General features: G+C 39.7%; 1 protein-coding gene across 8 annotated transcripts in view; it reads left to right on the forward strand.

Moving 5' to 3' along the window:
• Positions 1–24,077, forward strand: part of ARAP1 (ArfGAP with RhoGAP domain, ankyrin repeat and PH domain 1) — a 187,933-nt gene that overhangs the window by 30,288 nt on the left and 133,568 nt on the right. Inside the window, exon 1 of one of the 8 annotated variants that reach the window (XM_085852627.1) lies at positions 20,545–20,597. The exons of 6 other annotated variants lie outside the window; for them this stretch is intronic. In XM_085852627.1, the coding sequence (XP_085708753.1) occupies positions 20,548–20,597 (50 nt within the window). In that variant the 5' untranslated portion in view covers positions 20,545–20,547. Of the gene's footprint in view, positions 1–20,544; positions 20,598–21,527; positions 21,647–24,077 lie in introns of those variants that run through there. One more of the 8 variants, XM_085852630.1, reaches the window with a different exon arrangement.

Consider the following 24,077-nt stretch of genomic DNA (forward strand, 5'->3'; position numbering starts at 1 on the left):
TGGCACAGGAGATCAATGTCTTGATCCCTTGATCAGCGAATTTCTTCATTCCCCTCCACCATGACACACGGGAAGAATGCACCTTGAATCAGCCATATCTGTAAAAACAACACAATTAATTAGTAACTCGCATTAATGTCGTATGTGAGCGTCCAGTTGTCAGAATAGTGACCTTGTCATTCAAAATGTATCTCACACAGCAAACAATTGCCAGGAACTCGAACATTGACCTCAAATTTACTTCTAATCACAAAAATAAGGTTAAATATCGATTCCTTGTGCCAAAATTATATGAAAAAGATGTCTCGTGTAATTTTAAGTTCATTATCTAAAAAGTTATATTTTCAGCCCGGTCGATGACGGCCATGTTGTATTTGCACAAAAATAACAGATTTCCCCATGGTTGCCATCCGGGCAACCAAGCTTAATTTTGTCTATGCATGTCTGTGAACAAGAAACCACCATAAAACCATACACTTTTGAGGACAACAAGGTTACTTCTCTGGCAAATGGACTATATATGCCATCATCACCCATGTGACAGGCTCACTCCCTTGAGACTAAAATCATCTCGAGGCCAACTTTGAAATGTCAGTTTCCCAAGAAAGATAATGGCTAAAAGTGAGGCCAAAGCTTGAAACTGAAATTGTGCTTGGCCGAGTGCACGGCCTTGATACTGAAATACTACAAAGGTCTCGTAGAGTGCATGACGTTGTCATGAAACATTGCATGGTCTTGTCTAATGTATCCTCTTGATACTGAAATAGTGTATGGTCTAGTCTAGTGTATGACCTTGATACAGAAATAGTGCATGGTCTCGTCTATTGTATGACCTTGATACAGAAATAGTGCATGGTCTAGTCTATTGTATGACCTTGATACAGAAATAGTGCATGGTCTAGTCTATTGTATGACCTTGATACAGAAATTGTGCATGGTCTGGTGTATTGTATGACCTTGATACAGAAATTGTGCATGGTCTGGTGTATTGTATGACCTTGATACTGAAATAGTGCATGGTCTACTCTATTGTATGACCTTGATACTGAAATAGTGCATGGTCTAGTCTATTGCATGACCTTGATACTGAAATAGTGCATGGTCTAGTCCATTGTTTGACCTTGATACTGAAATAGTGTATGGTCTCGTCGAGTGTATGACCTTGATACTGAAATAGTGCATGGTCTAGTCTATTGTATGACCTTGATACTGAAATTGTGCATGGTCTGGTGTATTGTATGACCTTGATACTGAAATAGTGCATGGTCTTGTCTATTGTGTGACCTTGCTCCTGAAATTGTGCATGGTGTGGTGCATACCCTTCATACTGAAATACTACAAAGGTCGAGTCGAGTGCATGGTCTTGTCTAATGTATCCTCTTGATATTGAAATAGTCTATGGTCTTGTCTAGTGTATGACCTTGATACTGAAATAGTGCATGGTCTGGTGTATTGTATGACCTTGATACTGAAATAGTGCATGGTCTGGTGTATTGTATGACCTTGATACTGAAATAGTGCATGGTCTGGTGTATTGTATGACCTTCATACTGAAATAGTGCATGGTCTGGTGTATTGTATGACCTTGATACTGAAATAGTGCATGTTCTAGTCTATTGTATAACCTTGATACTGAAATAGTGCATGGTCTAGTCTATTGTATGACCTTGATACTGAAATTGTGCATGGTCTGGTGTATTGTATGACCTTGATACTGAAATAGTGCATGGTCTAGTCTAGTGTATGACCTTGATACTGATATAGTGCATGGTCTAGTCTATTGTATGACCTTGATACTGAAATTGTGCATGGTCTGGTGCATTGTATGACCTTGATAATGAAATAGTGTGTGGTCTACTTTAGTGTATGACCTTGATTCTGAAATAGTGCATGGTCTAGTCTATTGTATGACCTTGATACTGAAATTGTGCATGGTCTGGTGTATGCCCTTGATACTGAAATAGTGTATGGTCTCATCTAGTGCATGACCTTGACACTGAAATTGTGTATGGTCTAATCTCGTGTATGACCTTGACACTGAAATAGTGTCTGGTCTCATCCAGTGCATGACATTGATACTGAAATAGTGTTTGGTCTAATCTTGTGTATGACCTTGATACTGAAATAGTGTTTGGTCTAATCTAGTGTATGACCTTCACACTGAAATCGTGTATGGTTTAATCTAGTGTATGACCTTGACACTGAAATAGTGTATGGTCTAATCTAGTGCATGACCTTGACACTGAAATTGTGTATGGTCTAATCTAGTGTATGACCTTGATACTGAAATAGTGTATGGTCTTATCTCGTGTATGACCTTGACACTGAAATAGTGTCTGGTCTCATCCAGTGCATGACATTGATACTGAAATAGTGTTTGGTCTAATCTTGTGTATGACCTTGATACTGAAATAGTGTTTGGTCTAATCTAGTGTATGACCTTCACACTGAAATCGTGTATGGTTTAATCTAGTGTATGACCTTGACACTGAAATAGTGTATGGTCTAATCTAGTGCATGACCTTGACACTGAAATTGTGTATGGTCTAATCTAGTGTATGACCTTGATACTGAAATAGTGTATGGTCTTATCTCGTGTATGACCTTGACACTGAAATAGTGTCTGGTCTCATCCAGTGCATGACATTGATACTGAAATAGTGTTTGGTCTAATCTTGTGTATGACCTTGATACTGAAATTGTGTTTGGTCTAATCTCGTGTATGACCTTGATACTGAAATTGTGCATGGTCTGGTGTATGCCCTTGATACTGAAATTGTGCATGGTCTAATCTAATGCATGACCTTGACACTGAAATAGTGTATGGTCTCATCTTATGCATGACATTGATACTGAAATAGTGTTTCGTCTAATCTAGTGTATGACCTTGATACTGAAATAGTGTATGGTCTAATCTGATGTATGACCTTGACATTGAAATAGTGTCTGGTCTCATCCAGTGCATGACATTGATACTGAAATAGTGTTTGGTCTAATCTTGTGTATGACCTTGATACTGAAATAGTGTTTGGTCTAATCTAGTGTATGACCTTGACACTAAAATCGTGTATGGTTTAATCTAGTGTATGACCTTGATACTGAAATAGTGTATGGTCTAATCTAGTGCATGACCTTGATACTGAAATAGTGTATGGTCTTATCTCGTGTATGACCTTGACACTGAAATAGTGTCTGGTCTCATCCAGTGCATGACATTGATACTGAAATAGTGTTTGGTCTAATCTCGTGTATGACCTTGATACTGAAATTGTGCATGGTCTGGTGTATGCCCTTGATACTGAAATTGTGCATGGTCTAATCTAATGCATGACCTTGACACTGAAATAGTGTATGGTCTAATCTAGTGCATGACCTTGACACTGAAATAGTGTATGGTCTAATCTAGTGTATGACCTTGATACTGAAATAGTGTATGGTCTAATCTCGTGTATGACCTTGACACTGAAATAGTGTATGGTTTAATCTCGTGTATGACCTTGACACTGAAATAGTGTATGGTCTAGTCTCGTGCATGACCTTGATACTGAAATAGTGTATGGTCCAATCTAGTGTATGACCTTGACACTGAAATAGTGTATGGCCTTATGTAGTGTATGACCTTGACACTGAAATAGTGTATGGTCTAATCCCGTGCATGACCTTGACACTGAAATAGTGTATGGTCTAGTCTAGTGTTTGACCTTGATACTGAAATACTACAAAGGTCTACTGTAGTGCATGACCTTGTCATGAAGCATTCCATGGTCTTGTCTAATGTATCCTCTTGATACTGAAATAGTGTATGGTCTAGTCTAGTGTATGACCTTGATACTGAAATAGTGCATGGTCTAGTATATTGTATGACCTTGATACTGAAATAGTGCATGGTCTAGTATATTGTATGACCTTGATACTGAAATTGTGTATGACCTTGAGACTGAAATAGTGCATGGTCTAGTCTATTGTATGACCTTGATACTGAAATTGTGCATGGTCTGGTGTATGACATTGATACTGAAATAGTGTATGGTCTAATCTAGTGTATGACCTTGATACTGAAATAGTGTATGGTCTAATCTCGTGTATGACCTTGACACTGAAATAGTGTATGGTTTAATCTCGTGTATGACCTTGACACTGAAATAGTGTATGGTCTAGTCTCGTGCATGACCTTGATACTGAAATAGTGTATGGTCCAATCTAGTGTATGACCTTGACACTGAAATAGTGTATGGCCTTATGTAGTGTATGACCTTGACACTGAAATAGTGTATGGTCTAATCCCGTGCATGACCTTGACACTGAAATAGTGTATGGTCTAGTCTAGTGTATGACCTTGATACTGAAATACTACAAAGGTCTACTGTAGTGCATGACCTTGTCATTAAGCATTCCATGGTCTTGTCTAATGTATCCTCTTGATACTGAAATAGTGTATGGTCTAGTCTAGTGTATGACCTTGATACTGAAATAGTGCATGGTCTAGTATATTGTATGACCTTGATACTGAAATTGTGTATGACCTTGAGACTGAAATAGTGCATGGTCTAGTCTATTGTATGACCTTGATACTGAAATTGTGCATGGTCTGGTGTATGACATTGATACTGAAATAGTGTATGGTCTAATCTAGTGCATGACCTTGATACTGAAATAGTGTATGGTCTTGTTCGGGGGTCAGCAATGTGCGACTCTATAAGGAAACATCTTTGTAAGTGTTGTGAAAGGGTAAAATCATATTTGAGAACCTTGGCAATGATAAACAGGAAAATACATCTAATTTCCGACGCATTCTGTGAGCACAACAAGCACATTGTGATCCAAGCAACGTCCGCTGTGGTTATTTTGGGCATCTTGTGGACAATAGCGAAGCCTCGACCTATTTTGCTGCATCAACCTGCAGCCTTGGTTTAGAAATCCAACCCTCCTTCCATGAAACCGAGCAATTCCCTGATCCTCCCTCGGCAGGAAAGAGAGAATCCTAATAATGAATGACTTTGATGTCAATAACAAACGAGATGTTTTGATAACATTTGATAACTCCCCCTTCAATAGAGGGTGTGTGTGCGTGCGTGTGTGTGTGTGTGTGCGTGTGTGTGTGTGTGTGTGTGTGTGTGTGCGTGCGTGCGTGCGTGCGTGCGTGCGTGCGTGCGTGCGTGCGTGTGCGCCTTCTCTCCAAAATGAGAATTTCAGGACGATAGTGGTAAAAACACCAATGTGTACAGTGTGCCAAAATAAAATATGTAAAAAGTTTGTAAACATCAGTAAACAAGTATTGCATTACAAATGAAAAGGGCACTCGGTAGAACGCAAACCTCCGCCACGCAATGCCTGATCCACGAGAATGTACCTGACCCAATACATTTTTGAAATATCATGCCATACTTCGTTTTTGGCCCAATCTCTCAATGGTGAAGAATCACTTAAAAATTCTCTTAGCCGGATCTGGAACCGGATCTTCACGAAAATCTAATCAGTTTGTCCTTGTCACACATCCAACCTGCCCACAAATTTTTATCTGGATCCGTACACAACTTTTTGAGATATCCTGCACATAAACAAACAGACAAACAAAACGCACACAACCGACCGATATTTGCCGAAATCCGAAGGATTCTAGCAATTAACAAACAAACAGACAGAGAGGGGTGAAAACATAACCTCTTTCACCTTCGGTGGTGGAGAAAACTAGAACGGTACTTGGTAGAGCACATACCTCCGCAAAGTTGAACAATCTACATTTTGTATCCCAATGATAGGCCCGATCTACATCCGGACCTGAACCAAAATCTAATCCACTTTCTTGTCACCTACCCAACTCATCCACCAATTTTTGTTATAAATCGTCCACGTCGTTTTGAGATATCGTGCTATATATCGTTTTTGGCCCAATCTTTCAATGGTGAAGAATCACTTTAAAATTATTGGATCCGGATTCAGATCTTCACCAAAATCTAATCAGTTCGTCCTTGTCACACACACACACACACCCAACCTGTCTACCATGTTTCGTCTGAATCCGTCCATAACCTTTTGAGATATCCTGCACACAAACAGACAAGGGTCAATATTTGGTAACGGCGAGTTTTCATAAAGCCAATGCTGCTTTACAAACAATGAATTTTTCGGTAATTTGGGGTTGCATTAGCAAAATTAGGTGTTGGTTGTTGTGCCTGCATCAAGGAACACATTTAATTAATAAACTTTTTTGATTTCTTTTTGCACTTTTCTCACGAAGTGGTTTGCGGCATTGTCATCTATGCTACAACAGAGAAGTCGGTCTTCTCGGGTTCCAATATGCAAACTAATTATCTACTTTGAGATTAAGTCACAGGCAAATGATTACATATGTTTCATTAAAGGAAATGCAAAGTAAAAATTGATCCTATCAATTTAAGATTGGTTTCTATAGCCACACTGAATAGGCACCACTGCTATTGGCCTGATAGCACATTAAAATGAAAGCTTTCAATCATGACTGTGATATAAGAAAGGACCATCAGAGATTGACCTTCACCGAGTTAAAAGCGTATGACTTGTTGTTTCTTCTGATTTCACCCTGTTCGATATAAACCACTTGTAATTAATTTATTTATTGAAATATTGGCTGTGACGTAGATGACATGCCGTGACGGGTTGTGACGTAAATGATGATTATTATGCAATCATATAGACAAACAAAGATCAGGTAGCCATATATATGTATGTATGTATGTATGTATGTATATATATATATATATATATATATATATATATATATTATTATTATTATTACCACGTCTACTCGTGACAGAAAACATCATCAAGAGCTGTTTAATGAAACATTTTCAGTCTAATTGATCGCATATAGCTTCCCAGTATAGCCTCTCTATCTGCACATTTTTTAGAAGCTTGCGATTCATTTAATATGTGTACGAGGATGCTGATATTTGGCATGGAGGTTCCTTTTGGGTATACAATTGGTGTAGTGAAGTTGAAATTAACGAATGATTAAAAAAATTTTAAATTTCAACCTAAGATGGTGTCAAAGCCACCCAATGCTCGCCTGTTTATACTAGACGCTTGCCATTCATTTAATATGTGTACTAGTTTACTGATTACAATATACAAATACATATATTGCTTGAAAATTATTTGGATCAGACTTCACTGCAATGCTTTATAAAATATATTATTTGACTAGTCTTTTAAAAACGATAAATGTATAAACAGGCGAGCATTGGGTGGCTTTGACACCAACTCTCTGGTTATAGTAAGCGTCTGGGACATGCCATTTTGACCCACACAGGTGACTTAAGTTGTGTGAGAAATAATTATTATGACATCTGTGTGGCAGTCTGCTGCTGTTTCAATGTTAAAATTGTATTTTATTGTTCTCTTGTCAAAACGAAATTTGTCAGAACTATTTTACTCCGACAAATTTGCACTATAAACACGTGGACAAGAAAACACTATGTTACCGAATAATCACCCACAAACAAACAAACATACAGGGGTGAAAACATAACCATCAATGTGTATGTCTCTGTCCTGTTTTTATTTTCATTCGTATATTTTTAATACAAAGTCAAGGCTCATGGACGAGTGAAAACACTGAACAGATCAGGAGGCAACAGAACAAAAGAAACAGCAGGGTTAAAGAACAAATGGAGGGAACCAGACAAATAAGGGATGTGGGGAGGAACGAGAGGTTGGGGAGGATGAATGAGGTGGACAATATGGATACAGATGGAAACTCTCAGGAAGGAAAAACTGGAAATTTGGAAGGAGGGCTTCAGGGGTAGTGGGAGGGTTAACAGGGGTAGAAAAAGATCATGGTTTTAGATTGAAGATTATGATCTGAGATGATGGTGAACAGCTGTGTTGAAGACCTGGAGGGAAGAATGAGATTGAAGAGAATGTGCAAGTTGATTGCAAAGGTGAGAAAAAAAGAGGAACAAATGAGAGGAGAAGAGCAGCGTGTCTGGATTTTTGAAATACGGGTTTTATATGTGTTGTTGCTTTAAGATATTGCTTTTTGACCAAATTTGAAAAAATGGCTCTTCTTGTTATTTTAGTTGCTGACCCCTGCCCTCATGCATGCCCTTGATACTGGAATAGTGCATGGTCTAGTCTAGTGCATGGCCTTGAGACTGGAAGAGTGCATGGTCTCATCTTGAGTATGTCCTTTGTGTATTCCCTCATGGAGGAATCTTTTTCATGCGCACTCTCTGACTTACCTCCCATAAGCCATTAGATGGCATTGTGGTTGCGTTTGACACTATAAGTTTGTTTTTCTGGCTTGTTCTTCAACAAAATCGTCTTTTGGCATGAAGTGGGTTTTTGGATTTTCACAATCAAGCATTGTGGTCATACAGCACTGGTCTGTCCGTTTTGTGCCGAATTTGCTGACTGTGTACAACTGCATCAGCAAAAGTCTGTCAGTTTGGAAATGGGAAGATGCTTTGACCGTTATGTTTGTCCGCCAGCAGGAGGAGTTGCCTGTTGTAACAAGTGTGGTTGTATTTCCTGTGCTAATGAATGGAGTGTCACACAAGGAACACAAGGAACTTGGATGCTAGAGGAAGCCATTTATCCCATCAAGCACGCACGACATTGACACCACATGAACTTAATGTAATGGTTTGCGACATCGACTCTGGTGGGGATTGGAGGGCGTATGGGGATGAGAACAGTGGGGCAAGCACTGACCTCACCAGGGTTTATATTCACTTATAATATGACTCGTATTTCCTTCACTCATACACGCACTCCCTCTCGGAGTGGCAGGAAGGGTCATGTCGTTATCCTTTCTGGGGTATATAGATTACAGTAGATCTCGGTTTGGGTCCAAGAAGCATATAATTCCTCAAGAACATCGGGTTTCCTCCCTTTCAGTTTAGTATAAAACAGCAGCAGTGACTGTTTTAAAAGGTAATAACACGTGTTTGCAGTTCATAATATTTTTACTGCTGGTAGGGGTGCCCCATGAAATACCATGATAAACTATTTATGCATGTCAGCATGGCGTTTGTCAAAGGAGGAAAAACCCCTTGGGGAGAGGGGATATTATTCGTGTTAATATTGTTTTGTAATAACGTTGTTGTTGTTGTTTCACGTGAATCCTGTGGCTGCTGGTTGCATCATTTGCTGAAGTTTGGCTGTGCCAGTAAGCTGGTACTCAATTTGCAAACTTCAGAAGGACGACAGGTTGAGTCATCCCACCTGGTGTTATTTAAATACCACGACATCGGCTCGAACTCAAGACCCTGAGATCTTAAGCCAGCCATGTTAACCATTCAGTCAACACCAGGCATTGTAATGACATTATTATTATTATGTTGTTGTTATCATCGGTGTTGTTATTACCCTGCATACGTGAAACAAAAAGCAGGGTTAAGCAAATTGGTTCACGTCAGTTCATCCTCTGTCTGTCGTATCGGTTTATGATCGTCAGTCTATGATCGAGGAACAACTTATTTATATTGAATGTTATATTTTGAACATGAATCGGAACGTGAATCGGAAGACAAGTTTGCTGTTTTACCGATTTTGGCTTTGAATTTGTCCCGATCACACATGCGCAGAGGAGTGAGATAATTTTTAAGCAATGAAGCCACTTCAATATTTGTCGATGTCCTTCCTTCTGTCCATCCCTCTGTCCGTCCATCCATCCACCCATCCGTCAAATATTAAGAAGAACATTTCCAACACCATCTAAAGGGTAATTCTAAAGTGTTTTAAAGTGTAATTCTAAGGGTTATAAAGTGTAATTCTAAAGGGTTATAAAGTGTAATTCTTAAGGGTTATAAAGTGTAATTCTAAGGGTTATAAAGTGTAATTCTAAGGGTTATTAAGTGTAATTCTTCAGGGTTATAAAGTGTAATTCTAAGGGTTATAAAGTGTAATTCTAAGGTGTTATGAAGTATAATTCTAAGGGTTATAAATGGTAATTCTAAAGTGTTATAAAGTGTAATTCTAAGGGTTATAAAGTGTAATTCTAAAGGGTTATTAAGGGTAATTCTAATGGGTTCTAAAGTATAATTCTACTGAGTACTAAAGGGGTCTGAAGGATAATTGTAATGGGTCCTCAAAGGTAATTTTGAAGGATAATCTTACTGAGTTCTAAAGGGTTCCTATTGTGTGCAGCCCGTTTGGCTGCTGGTTGCATCATTGGTTCAGGGCACAGTGATGCCACTGATGCAGTGCCCCTATTACCAGTACATTGGTGCTCATTTCACCTACCTCAGAAGGGTAACAGGCTGAGTCAATTCCCTGGTGTTAATTCAACGGTGAAACAGGGCTCGAACTGAGGACCCTAGGATCCCAAGCCACCACCCTAACCACTAAGCCAACACCAGGCTTTTCTGACCGGTAATCATACTGGGTTCTAAAGGGTAATTCTGAATGGTTCTAAAGGGTAATTATAAAGGGTTCTAAACGGTAATTCTAATGGGTTCTAAAGCATAATTCTAGAAGGTTCGAAAGGGTAATTCTAAAGTGTAATTCTGAAGGGTTCTAAAGGGTAATTCTACAGAGTTCTAAAGGGTTGTGGTGATTATTCCCTTTCAGTATGCTGGTTAAGATGATGATGCTTAAACCAGAACAAGAGAAGTCTCACTCAGATGATCAATGCAATCACGTGTTGTCGATTAAGTCCGGCTGATGATTACTCCTTCAGCGTCCCTCCAGCAATTGGTAAAGAAGAAAAGATTTAAAGGTCCCATGACACCCAAAAGTACTGAAATATATATATATATATATATATATATATATATATATATATATATATATATATATATATATATATATATATATATATATATATATGTGTCCTATAGGAGTTTTTCATCGTGATTTCAGATCTGACAATGTTTTTTCACAATACTTGTTCTGTAAAATGTCAAATTAAAAAAACAAACCTCTTCGGGAACGCCCCTAAAAATTATACTAAAAGGGGCGTAACCCACATGACGTCAACTGTAGGACGACAAAGGCTGCACGTAAATTACTCGGGTTGGCGGTCTACGTGATTGTATTGGCTTTCTGTGCATTTCCACATTCGATTGGTTGACTCAATCGCTTCGTTCATTTCTGCTTTAAAAAAAAATCGAACATTTGGTTTTGAATAATGGATGACATGGACTTTCATTTGTCTGGTAACAACAGTGAGTGCAAGAGATATGAAGGATTTTGGTCTGAATCACATGGAGAATTGTCGGATAACATAGTCGCGGGAGGTGAAGTTCAGGCAGCTGGAAATGAAATACGGCCTTAGCAGTTCGAGCCCGAAGCAGGACAAGCAGAGAAAAATGGTGATGAAATTACCGGCTTTCATGATGTTCAGGAGGACATCGAAGGAAGACTTGGCAATAACAACTGGTTGGACAAAATCCTATTCGTAATTCAATAATGTAAATTCGACTTGCATACTGCTCGATATCAGAAATATTTTAGTGAGGTGACGTGAACAGCACAGTGCAGCAGACATGTTTCTCCACGGCGAATTAATCACAAACAAGGCCGCATGTCATCGGCCGTATCTCTCCGCGCATAAAACGAAGCAATTCGTTGTCCAGATACGATGAAAACTTGTGTGCAGAACACACCTTGCGACACAATTGTCTAAAGTAGTCCGATAAATCTGACGTTCTGTTGCATTTTTATTTATTTTATTCCTACTGTCGTCATGTAGCGCCAGTAGAAAACAATGATGAAAAGAGAATAATAAAAGAAAGCTACAGCACATCAGATTTATTGGACTAGTCGGACGGACGGCGGATTTATTGGACGAGTCTGGACTCTCGAGTTGACAAGTAACTTGTATTAGCATGCACACAATGTATAATTCAATGCGTAAGAGTCCCGAGGCTATGAGGCCGTGTAATAGGACAGATAAATTTGTCTTTTATGGTTGTGCCGACATATTTTTCCCTGTTCATTTATTACAGCATTTTGGCTAAATGGTAATGAATAGCAAGCCAATGGAAACAGTACCTTCACTTTAGAATAAGCCCATGTATGTCGAGTGCAGCCATACCTGGCTTGTCTGTATGTGGAATCGTACCTATCCCAGCAGGCTGGTTTCAACGAACAATTCAATAAGCTGCAAAATGTGGGTGCAGGTTTTTCACATAGTTTGATTCTTAAATTATCTCCTTGCGCCTTGAAATGATGCAATATTAATCCTTGGAATTTTACTTGTGTGTCCCTGGAAGTTTCTTTTTTAATGGAAATGTTCAACAGTCACATTTAATATTTTGTGGACATGGTATAGCCCTTTGTTGTGCACACATGTATTGGATTTGTACACGACAACGACAAGGTAGTAAAGGGATAAATAATTGCCTCGTGATTGTTGTGCATACATGGCTCAGAAGCAGAATTTCTTTTCCGCAAAACAATCACAGGAATTAAGACGATCAGTGAGATAGCAAACACATGTGCACAATGCATTTGTACATACTTTATACGGCGTGCGACATCTCGAGTCAATCCACTCTGCGAGTTTCTGCAGATGACGTTAACGCTGCGGTTCCCTGAAGTCAACTTTTTTAAGGGGCGGGACATAGCAAGTTGTGAAAAGCACCAGAAATGTTCGAAATATTGGTCTAATTATCCCATTTTTGATTTAAAAAAAGAAACATGGGTGATTTCTTCACTAGGAAGGTCAAGTTAATATATAAATAACCAGGAAGTTTTGAGTGTCATGGGACCTTTAATGGCGCTGAGCCGTTACGGCTTCAGAAATGGCGCCGAAAAATGGCAAGCAGAAGAGGAAAACTCGTTCGTTGCAGTCGTGGTTGTTTAACCAAACAAATAAAATCCACTTCGCTCAACAGTCTTGATAAAGTCAAACCAAAAGTCACGATGAAAAATAATGACGTGTTGAGTGACTCATGAATAGGGATGAGAAAGGCTTTTCCGGGAAGGCGTGCAAGTTTCCAACATGTCGTCATTTTTTTTTCGGCCTTTTTAACATCCAGTGCATTGATTGGCTCTCTGTGAAGATGCAACTGATTGGCTACCAGAGTTCATGTGTTTGCTTTATTTGTTCATGTGTTTGAAAAATTAATGAATTATTGCGAAAATTAATGAGTCACTAAAGTGTCATGATGAAGGGTTCTCAAGTGCAATTCTTAAGGGTATCTCTGAAGGGTAATTCTAATGGATTTTGTTCGTTTCTAGGCATTGCCTATTTCATATTAAAAATACAAAACAAAACCGCTTCCTTCAGACATGGGCACATTTTTATCTTGCCAAAACGAAGTTTTTGCAAGATATGTTAGTCAGCTTGTATTTTTTTTTTGTTTGTTTTGTTTGTTTGTTTGTTTGTTTGTTTGTTTGTCTGTAATCACGTATAAAAAATTCTGCAGAGCAGTTATCATCGGAAATTTTTGTAACTTTGCATATCAGAGGCCTATCGAGGTCCCTTTCAGTGCACAAAATTTTGAAGGTCAAGGTCAAAGGTCAAGGTCACTTTGGCGCAAATCAGGGGAGTCAACGAAACCCTTATTTTTTGAGTAATTTTGATCGGATCGTCTTCAAACTACATGGGAATATAGTTCATGGTCTGGCACTCAGCTGGTTATTTTTTGGTGGCGATTGGCCTTGACCTTCATATGTTTTTTTTTTTTTTTGGTCTGTAATCACTTATCAATCACTCTGCAGAGCACAGTTATCATTGGAAATTTTTGTAACTTCGCATATCAGAGGCCTATAGAGGTCCCTTTCAGTGCACAAAATTTTGAAGGTCAAGGTCAAAGGTCAAGGTCACTTTGTCGTAAATCAGGGGAGTCGACGAAACCCTTATTTTTTGATCGGATCGTCTTCAAACTTCATGGGAATATAGTTCATGGTCTGGCGCTCAGCTGATTAATTTTTGGTGGCGATTGGCCTTGACCTTCATGGTTAGCGCCGAAGGTCAAACATATTTGACCCCAAGGTCAAATTTTTAAGTTTTAGGAACCATATCGTGTAGTACCTCAAATTGAACACCTCGATGAGTGCTTTCTAGATATGTCAAGCTTGAGACATTATGACGTCATTTGGTGACGTTATGAGGCAAAAGCGTATTTTTCATGGTTACTCTGTAGAACGATTCTCATTGGAATCTCTCGTAGGCAGATATTCCTCAAGGAGTCGCTCCTGGTGGATAGTAGCTCTGTTCACCTCAGTGTGACCTTTAAGAAGTCACACGTGGTCACCTTTTGGCAAGATACGGGTCACCCTGCGGGTGACATTGGTTTATTTTTTATTTTTTTTACTCTGCTTGCCTGGCATTCAAACAAAATTGAAAATCATTCCAAACAGGAAACTTACTGCTTCTAAGGATGTTATAAAAGACATAAACAACAGGTCCGTATAAATAATGTAATATGTTAGATCAGGTGATGCAATAGACACTGCTGAAAATGGCGGTAAAACCTGGAATTAATTTCTTTCAATGCCTTTTAAACTTCTTTAAGCCTTCATTTAAATTTAATTATATACTTGAACACTGTAGAACACAAATCGCCTTCATAATACTTCCGAGAACCATGCTATATATCGATACATAGCATGAGATGGTGTGGCGTGTATTGGTGTGAATAAGAGGCCGCCAATATGGCGATTTGTGATGCTGATTGTCGCTGCATTCTATCGTAATCATTTAAAGCCTCCATCTCCTAAATTGCGACTCACCGTTGTCTAATTACAGTGTATAAGGGTGGTTGGTATATAAGACTTCTGGATTTTTAAACGATCTTTAAAATCATTATTTCATTAAAATTGAAATACAGTAGGGCCTTGCCGTTCATGGGTTTCCCCTTCACAGATTCGCACTGTCACGATGAATGAGGCAAGGTTTGTTGATTGCGGTCAATGCACTCAAATAGTCATGGGTTGGCGAACTATTTTCCACATTTATTCACATAATTAACATGGGCTGTCAACACAATAACCCTCTCAAACTCTCCAACATCATCATCTCCATCAACTCATCTTTATCGTTGCCATTATCAACATCGCCATCACATTTTTGAAGAAAGTTTGTTATCGTTATTATTATTCGAGATAAGTTTCATGATCTTATTAATCTCAAGAAAATAAATTTATTTTGTGTTTTTAATTCAGGAAAATAAGCCTGGTGGTGGCTTATTGCTTAAAGTGGCTGCCTTAAGATATTAGGGCCTTGAGTTTGAGCCCCTGTCATTCGTTAAATAGCACCAGCTGGGTTGACTCAGCCTGTCATCTTTCCAAGGTTAACAAAATGAGTACCAGCCTATTAGAAACAGGGGGCACTGCATCAGCAGTACAGCCATGCTCTCAGCAATCAGCCACAGACTACATTTGAAATAACAATATTTCAAATGTAATATAACACTTTATTTTATGTTCTTAATAACTCTTTTATTCATGAAAATAAATAGCACAAAAACAATGCACAAACATGTTAAGGGCACAGTTTGGACACATTTTAAAGTTGAAGTCACTAAACGTATTTTCCCCATTACACCCCAAGTTTGCAGATTTGCCGTTCACGGGAATTTTCAAGAATGTAACCCTGCAAATGGCAAGGCCCTCCTGTATAAACTTAAACACTGTGTGATGGATCGTGTTCCATGAACTCTCCAGTTACTTTTGTTATTAGAGGCGGCCTTGGAAAAATGCCATGAATAGCTATGTTAACACGGATGCACACCTGAGCACAGGTTTCGCCCAAGGTGGAAAACTCCCTTGGGGAGGGGGGCAAATTAGGTCACTCCAACCTTCATCCTGTGACACTTAGTCCTGTCAAGTTTGGTTGAAATTGGATAAGTGATAACATCGACGCGGTCAAAATGACAGACAGATAGACACCAAATTGCATATTTTAGTATGATTTCCTTGAGTCCGATTTGCATTCAGGAACAGAACAATTATGGTTAACCATCGATTTTTTTGCCACTCTTTTGTTTAAATGCTGAAAATTATGTTTACCAGATCCCATTTGAACGAGAGAGTTCATAGAAACCCAACCTTCCCTTCCCCCCCCCACCCCCCTACCCCCTACCCCTCCCCCCACAGTCTTGAGAAAAAAAGGACATGGTTTGAGTCTTTTAAACTCTTGCTTATTGCATTTCTGAGTATAATCTATATTTCCTACATCCATCCATCCATCGGCACCATACTCTTTGCAGAGCGTTGGTGCTGCCGAAGCAGTCTCCTTGGCTATCGGGTACAATCCTGGACAGGTTGCCACTCTGACACAGGATACCAGCAAGCTGATACTCATTTTGCCGACCTCAGAAGGATGACAGACAGAGTCAGCCCAACCTGGTATTAATTCAACAGATGAGTGGGATTTGAACTCAGGATCCTAGGATTCTAAGCCCACCACCCTCACCATTCAGCCAACAAGAGGCATATATTTCCTACAAGCTGCCATTATGTGTGATTCTCGATATTCCCCAACCACTGATCGAAATATAACTGGATCACTGGTTTGCTGAAAAAAAACTGGTCACTGGCTTGGGACTTGTTACAACATGAAAAAGTCCAATTTTTTTAAAAGCTCAGTTTATTAAAAAAAAACTTGCTCTTTATACTCACCATAACATGAAAAAGTCAAATTTTAAAAAAAAACTTTATTTAAAAACTTGCTCTTTATACTCACCATAACATGAAAAAGTCCAATTAAAAAAAAAACTCAGTTTATTTTAAAACTTGCTCTTGATACTCACCACAACATGAAAAAGTCCAATTAAAAAAAAACTCAGTTTATTTAAAAACTTGCTCTTGATACTCACCACAACATGAAAAGTCTTATAAAAAATGAAAACACAGATTATTTAAATACCTGATTAAGTTTGATTTTTTTTTTTCAACGTTGCTTACTTTGGAACTTTTTCAATATGGCGGATGCGAGGCCTCATTATCAAGCGCACACTCATCAGCCGGTAATGAGTCCATATTTATTGAGCTCAGTATCCCCAACACTGAGAGAGCGAGCGGAAAATTTGAGAGCGAAGAGAGCGAGCGGAAAAAGATGACCTAAAATGACATAACATTTTGTCCAAGTACTGCTTTACGGAAGGTTTGAGAAAATGCCAAGAAAGCGATTTGTGTTCTTCAATGTCAAAGTTTACAATTCAGTGGAAATAAAATAAAAGTTTTAAAGCCTGAAGGAAAAATTAATTTTTCAGAAGTTTATAGCCGTTCATGCAGCGTCTTTTACACCACCCTATTTGACATGTTAAATTAGGTATTTGTGCTTGCTGTTTGTATCCTTTATAATGTCCCGACAAAACAGTAAGTTTCCTGTTTGGAATGATTTTCAGTTTTGTTTGATTGTCTGCCTGTCTGTCAGACAAAAAAAAAATACCTTACTCCTCTCTGCGCATGCATGATCAGGACGAGATTCCACACAATTTGCCAATTTCAGAGCCAAAGTACTGTTAAACTGCAGGTTCTTCTTCCGATTCATGTTCTGCAGTGTTCAAGATATACCATTCAATTGGAATGAAGTTGTTTCTCAATCATAAACTTACTTCTGCAGACAAAGTGATCCAATTGCTTAACTCCACTTTTCGCTTCATACACACGGGTTAATTAAAGATTTCACGTGAGCAACGGCAGGCTAAAAGTGCCTGGCAAGCAGAACCGAGTCATTAAAAATGCACAGCCAGCTTCTACGCAAAAGCCCTCATGAGTATTCATTTGTCATTTTGAAAGTCCCATATTGATAACCAAACATTCTCACGTATTACATACACAGACAGAAGTTAAGCATGGGCTCTGTTTTTCTGGATCATAGCAATAACTGAGAACATTTTTCAGAAAGCGTAACATTCATTACCTCCACCACGGAAGGTTGACGGAGTTTATGTTTTCAACCCTGTTTGTCTGTCGATCTGTGTGTTTGTGAGCAGGATATCTCAAATGTTTATGGACAGATTCAGACAAAACTTGATGGACCAGCTGTGTGTGACAAGGATGAATTGATTAGATTTTGGTGAAGATCCGTATCCGGATCTGGACATTAGAATTTGCAACGTGATTCTTCACCATTGCGTAATTGGGCCAAAAACGATATATAACATTATATCTCAAAACGTTATGGATGGATTAGGATGAAACTTGATGGATGAATAGGTAGGTAACAACAACAAGCTGATTTGATTTTGGTTCAGGCCCAGCTACAGATCCGGCCTGTCAGTGGGATACAAAACATAAACTGTTCAGCCAGGTGGAGGTATGCGCTCTACCGAGTGCCATTGTCGTTAAAAGTGTAACTATATATTGGTAAAGCTTGCATGTTTGACAAATAACTCGAGACATATTCAGAGAATTTGTTGATTTAAAAAAAAAAAATCACAAAATGAGGATGTCTGTAAAAGTATTGTTTTACACCTAAAAAAAACCACAATGAATTTCGAAAGAAGCTGCTGGCAACACATCCTATGATGTTGGGCTCAAGAACAGTGAATAATGGCCTTCAATGATGTCACAATTGAATGAATGTCTCAAAAAGTCAATAATGGAACAAGGGTAAAAGAGATCAGAACGAATGACTGCTGCAACCCTCCTTCATCTCCTGAAGAAGCTGCCAAAGTAAATCCAAAGGAGTTGTTGCCATTCCTAGTGCAAAGCAGCCTCTGACTGTGCCAGAACCTGCACAGGAGAGTGTGTTTTTTAATTATATGCCCAATAATTTCTCAAATGTGCTCTGGTATTATTATCTGACTCCTTGCTGGCCAGGGTGATATTGTTATCGCATTGTTTCACAAGAAGTTGGTTATTCTACGAGAACAGTAGGGTCTGACATTGCCATCCATGAATGGAGGTCTTGTGAGAAATGGGTGCTGGGCAAAATATACAACAACATGATCAAAAATGTCCCTACAAAACCTTTTGCCCGTCAGATTAGCCTGTACATTGACAAGGTCAAATTTACAACTGTAACAGACAGCCCCATATCATTATGGATCTTCCACCAAATGGGATGGACTCCACAATGTCCTTGGGTATAAAAACTGTATTAATTTGCCACCAAGCCCAAGTTCTACCATCAGTCACCTGCAGGAGAAATCGACTCTCATCAGACCAATGGATCTCCTCCATGATGCGAGATTCCAGTGTTGATGTTCCCGGCACCATGCCAAACGGCCTGCTTTTTGTTTTCGGGTGAGAGGATGGTATCTTATTGGTCTCCTTGCTCTGTAACCTGCAACACTAATTTGATCTTGGACAGTTCTTTTGGGGAACTTCTGAGTGAGATTCTATTCATGCTGCAACACTGCTTGTGGCAAAAGGAATATGTCTGACAAACCTGATCAGAGCTTCATTTTCTCTGTTAGATGTCACACTGGATCATCCAGATCAAGGCCAGTCAAAAACATCGTTGGTTTGTTGATGTTTGTACTAATCTGCTGATCATCTGTCCGATGGAAGCCAAGTTGATGTATAATTTCACTGCAGGACATCCCAGCATTGTTCATCCCAATAATTGCCATCTTTGGGCTTCACGAAGACTTCTATGGGCCATAGTAACACATCCCACCAATGGAAGGACATAAAAATATTGTTACCTTCTCTAAACCTTGACCATGTGAAAATATTTTTTCAAGTTGATACCCCTACCACACTGTAGGTGCTGGTGTGCAAAATTGCCTTGACCTTGTGATGAATGGAAAATACAACGGGTTCTTTCATTTATGATTGTAAGGAAATTTGAATTTGATTCAGTTTGTTTTTTTTGCAGACAGTACTGTTTTGTAAGTGTGCTTGGCATGCTTATTATTTTATTTTTTTCAATTTTTTCATGCGTATATTTTGAAAGCAATGTTTGATGCTCTGATCTGAGCAGTTTGCTCATGATACTGACATACCAGGTTCAAACCCCAAAATTCTGATCACAAATTTTCAATAGCTTCTCATTCATAGTTAATGAGCAGAGCATGATGATGTCACATCATAAACGTGATTGTTCCTTTGTGATGGTGCGAATGCATAATAGACTGGGATTCAATTTTTAATTCAGCCCGGTAGTTGCATCACCACCAAGGCACTGTCGTGCCGCTGATGCAGCTTTGTGACAGTCGTGATAGTAACTGTGATAGATCAGTGAATAATCTGCATCCAGGCTGCTTAGGGTGTCGACATTGAGTTTTTCATCTGATGCTTGAACATTTGAACTTGTACGGCATCAAACATTATTATTTTTTGAATACAGAGATCAAGGCTTGTGGAGGAGTTAAATGGCAGCTTAACCTTGGGACAGAGGGGAACAGAGACAGAAAATTCACAAACACACAAAAGTATGAGAAGGGGGGTGGTAGAGAGGAGGATACTACCGAAGGGTATGGGGGTGGGGTGGGGGTGGGAGAAGGGTGGACATACATAATTAGGAATAACAAAAACGAGTAACAATGGCCTGATAGGAACAGAATTGAAAACAATCAGCATCTGTAGAAGAGATTGTGGATGTGCACGGGTGAGCGAGCACATGAGGTAGTGATGGGCATTGCATTGCATTTGACAGAATAAAGTGAAGATAAGACAATGGACGCAGGGTGACAATTCCACAATCGAGGGAAGAAGGTGATGAATGGATGCATGTGGACAACCAGCCTGGACTTTGAGAGGGAGAGCAGGTGAGGATTTCTCGAGGAACGCATGCAACCTCGGATGCCTTGCGCATGGCAGAGGTAGGTTTGGGCAGGAGGAGCAAGGCCGGATGTAAGTTTGTGGGTCAACGAGAGTATAAGAGGTCGGGAGTGGTACATGAGTAATCGGGAGGTGGAAAGGGGATCATCAAGTCGCGGTTCATTCTTAGGAAAACTCTTCTTGTGCTCCACAGTGTAGTTGCCACAATGTTTTTGTTTGACTGATAACATAAAGATGATCTCACAAAAAACAATGGTACAAAACAGTAACTGTTGTTTAAAACTCATGTGACCTTCAAACGTTGCCAAATACGATCGCTTGTATGTTGCAAGCAGCCTTACCAAAGAAAATAAAGGATGGAGTAAAGCACATCGTTTCCATTGCTGCATTCCTTAAATTATAACACCTGCACTCCAGGCCTCAAGCAACAGAATGGAATGCGATGGCACGTTTCTGATTTTGCGGTTTCAAGTGTTGCTGCCAATTCCTTTCCTGTCAAACCCGCAGTGATATCACCCTCGAATTGGTGTCACAGCTGTGCTGGCTTTATAGGATGGGCCCCTGTTCTGTTGTGGGGGTATGTTTTCCGCCTCGCGATAGAAGGGCTAATGGAGTTGATGTTTTAATTTCCTGAAGCAAGCCTTTTGTTCCATAATAATTGTCATGGAATTCTCATTTCATTAAATTTGTTTCGGTAATTTCATTTTGATCCAGTGGTGTGACTTACGCTTGCACTTAATAATTAATTCACTCTCCGCTGAGATGGTTTGACGTGCTCTGTATTATTTCAGAATGCGAATTACACTTTCCTATTTAGGCAAAGGGGGAAAAAAATCCATTTCCTTCCGGAGTGAAGTGGCCCATAGTTTTACAGTGTCCCATTGGGCAGTGCAACAAAGCAGGCCGTCCCACCCGGCCCTGCCTTAAGCCTGGGTTCAGTTTCCGCCTGATTCTTTCCCCAATGTCAGCTCGAGGGACAACGTTTTCAGCATTGCACGTTGGGTCACCATAACTGCCTGAGACAGCAACCTCTCATGTTTGTACATGCATGACTTAACTTGTAATTATTATTATTATTGTTGTCATAATTACTACAATAACCATAATATATGATCATTTGACTTTTTGCATTGGGCTTCGATGTGAGTGTGAAGGAAGGAAGTGGAATCTGGAGATTTTTTTGTAAGATGTAATTGTTATATTCTGCATTGTTGGAGTTTTCCAGATGTTTGATATGATTTGAGACTTACTTGGTGGAGGAAAGCCTTACCATGTTGGTAACTTGGGTCTGAGTAGGTCTGTACAATATCTCAAAACACTTGAGTCATTGAACTTATCCAGAACTAAACTAGAGGGGGAGCACTCGGTAGAGTGCAAAACCTCCGCCGCCAATACTGCTGGGTCACTTAAGTGAACCTGATATCCTATTCATTGTAGGTCAAAACGGATCAGACTCTACTGAACCACGATTGAATATACTAAACTAGATTGACGCGCATGGAGAAATGTCCAAAAAAAAAATCGAAATTTTTTTTTTTAAAGTTGCAAAATTTGTTTTTTTGTTCTCTAACAATTTTTTTTTTGGGGGGGGGGGGTTGGAGATCACTTAAAACATGTAGAAATGCAAAAACAAAAATTCAAATACTTTTCAAATAAAATCGAAATTTTTTTTGAAAAAAGTTGCAAAATTTTGTTGTTTTTTTTTGGACCAAATCCAAAATCTAATGGCATGATCCTTGGACCATACCTAATCCCCCCACCAAGTTTCGTCGAAATCCGTCCAGGAGTTTTTCCGTAATACTGTTCACAAACAAACAAACAGACGGGTGAAAACAGTAACCTCCGTCCATCTTCGATGGCGGAGGTTAACAAATCCTCGTAATATACGGAGACCTGAAATAAATCTTCCTCATAGTCAATCTTTCATCGTAATGGAAAATAAATTCTCGTAATCGAAAATAAATTCTCATAAATAAATTCTTCTTATAGTAAATAAATCCTCATAAATAAATCCTCGTAATAGTAAATAAATCTTCATAAATAAATCCTCGTAATTGTAAATAAATTCTCATAGTAGTAAATAAATCCTCAATACATCCTTGTAATAGTAAATAAATTCTCATAAATAAATCCTCGTAATTGTCGTCACAATCAGTTGGACAACCTTCCCATCATTTCAGTAACTCAAAATCTTTGAAAGCTTTTCGAATTTCCCCCCTACCCTCTCGATGTGCTATTTCTCCTGATAGGACATTTAGTATTATTTATGCTGACTGGTTTCTGATAATCGGTTCCATGACGTTATAGGTGAACGAAACTGAACTTCTCATACAGTCTGAGGCTGATGGCATGGAGTTCACAAAGGAAAGGGAAGAGGAAGAGGAGATCGGGACCATACTCTGTGCAGAGTGTTGGTGCTGCTTAAGCAGTCTCCTTGGCTATTGGGCACAATCCTGGATGGGTCGCCACTCAGACACAGTATACCAGCATGCTCACACTCATTTTGCCAACCTTGGAAGGATGACAGGCCGAGTTAACTCCACCTGGTATTAATTCAACAGCTGAGGGATTTGAACTCAGGACCCTGGGATGTCAGGTCAGGTTCGATCTGTGACCTGCTACAGGTACCATGTAAACCTGTACTAACCTGTTCCATGGTCGGGTTGTCGGCGACTAAACCGTCTCCCCCACCAGGTTTTCTGGTGAGGGGGGTGTTTGGATATGGACACCCAGCAGGATTAAAAACAAAACCTGTCAAAGGGCGGAGGAGCTCCTTGTGAGCCAACGGCCATCCATATCTAGTGCCCAACTGTGTCTGCGGACGTCCTCCTGCAGTTGGGTTACTCTTTATTAGGAGGTTGGTGGCAGGATTTGCACTCCGGCCACCGTAAAACCCTTCATTCCGCAAAACGCAAAAACGCAAAAAAACCTGAAAACCCACTCCGTGGGAGTACCTCCTGCGCAGCTTCCCTTTGCAGGGCAGCTCACCGGATGACGGGATTGGGGCAAAGCCTTCGGGACCCCCAATCTTTGATGATAGGAGGGAAACCACGGGGTAACATCCCTGGGTCAGATTGCGGGAGAGTGTGTCGGAGTGGTGCTGAGGTGTCGTCCACCAGACGGCGGTCTCCTTGGGTTAACCTGAGGCGGTCCCTTCGGGTGGGTGCCTGGAATGTCCTATCCCTAAGAGAGGATGATCACCTGTCTCTGTTATCATCTGAGCTCAAGCGTTTGGACATCGGGATTGCAGCTCTCTCTGAGGTTCGGAGACCGGATTGCGGCGAGATAATGGTGGGTGGTTACACCTACTATTGGTCTGGTCGCTCTGATGGTTACCATACCCAAGGAGTTGCTGTAGCTGTGTCCAATAAGCTGACCTCAATGATAATTGAGGTAACACCGGTCAATGAGCGTATTATGAGATTAAGGATTCGTCACTCCTTAGGTGTCATTTCCCTGGTCTCTGT

The sequence above is a fragment of the Eptatretus burgeri genome, chromosome 13 (genome assembly GCF_056783735.1).
Source record: "Eptatretus burgeri isolate ZD-2024b chromosome 13, Ebu_testis_v1, whole genome shotgun sequence".
NCBI lineage: Eukaryota > Metazoa > Chordata > Myxini > Myxiniformes > Myxinidae > Eptatretus > Eptatretus burgeri.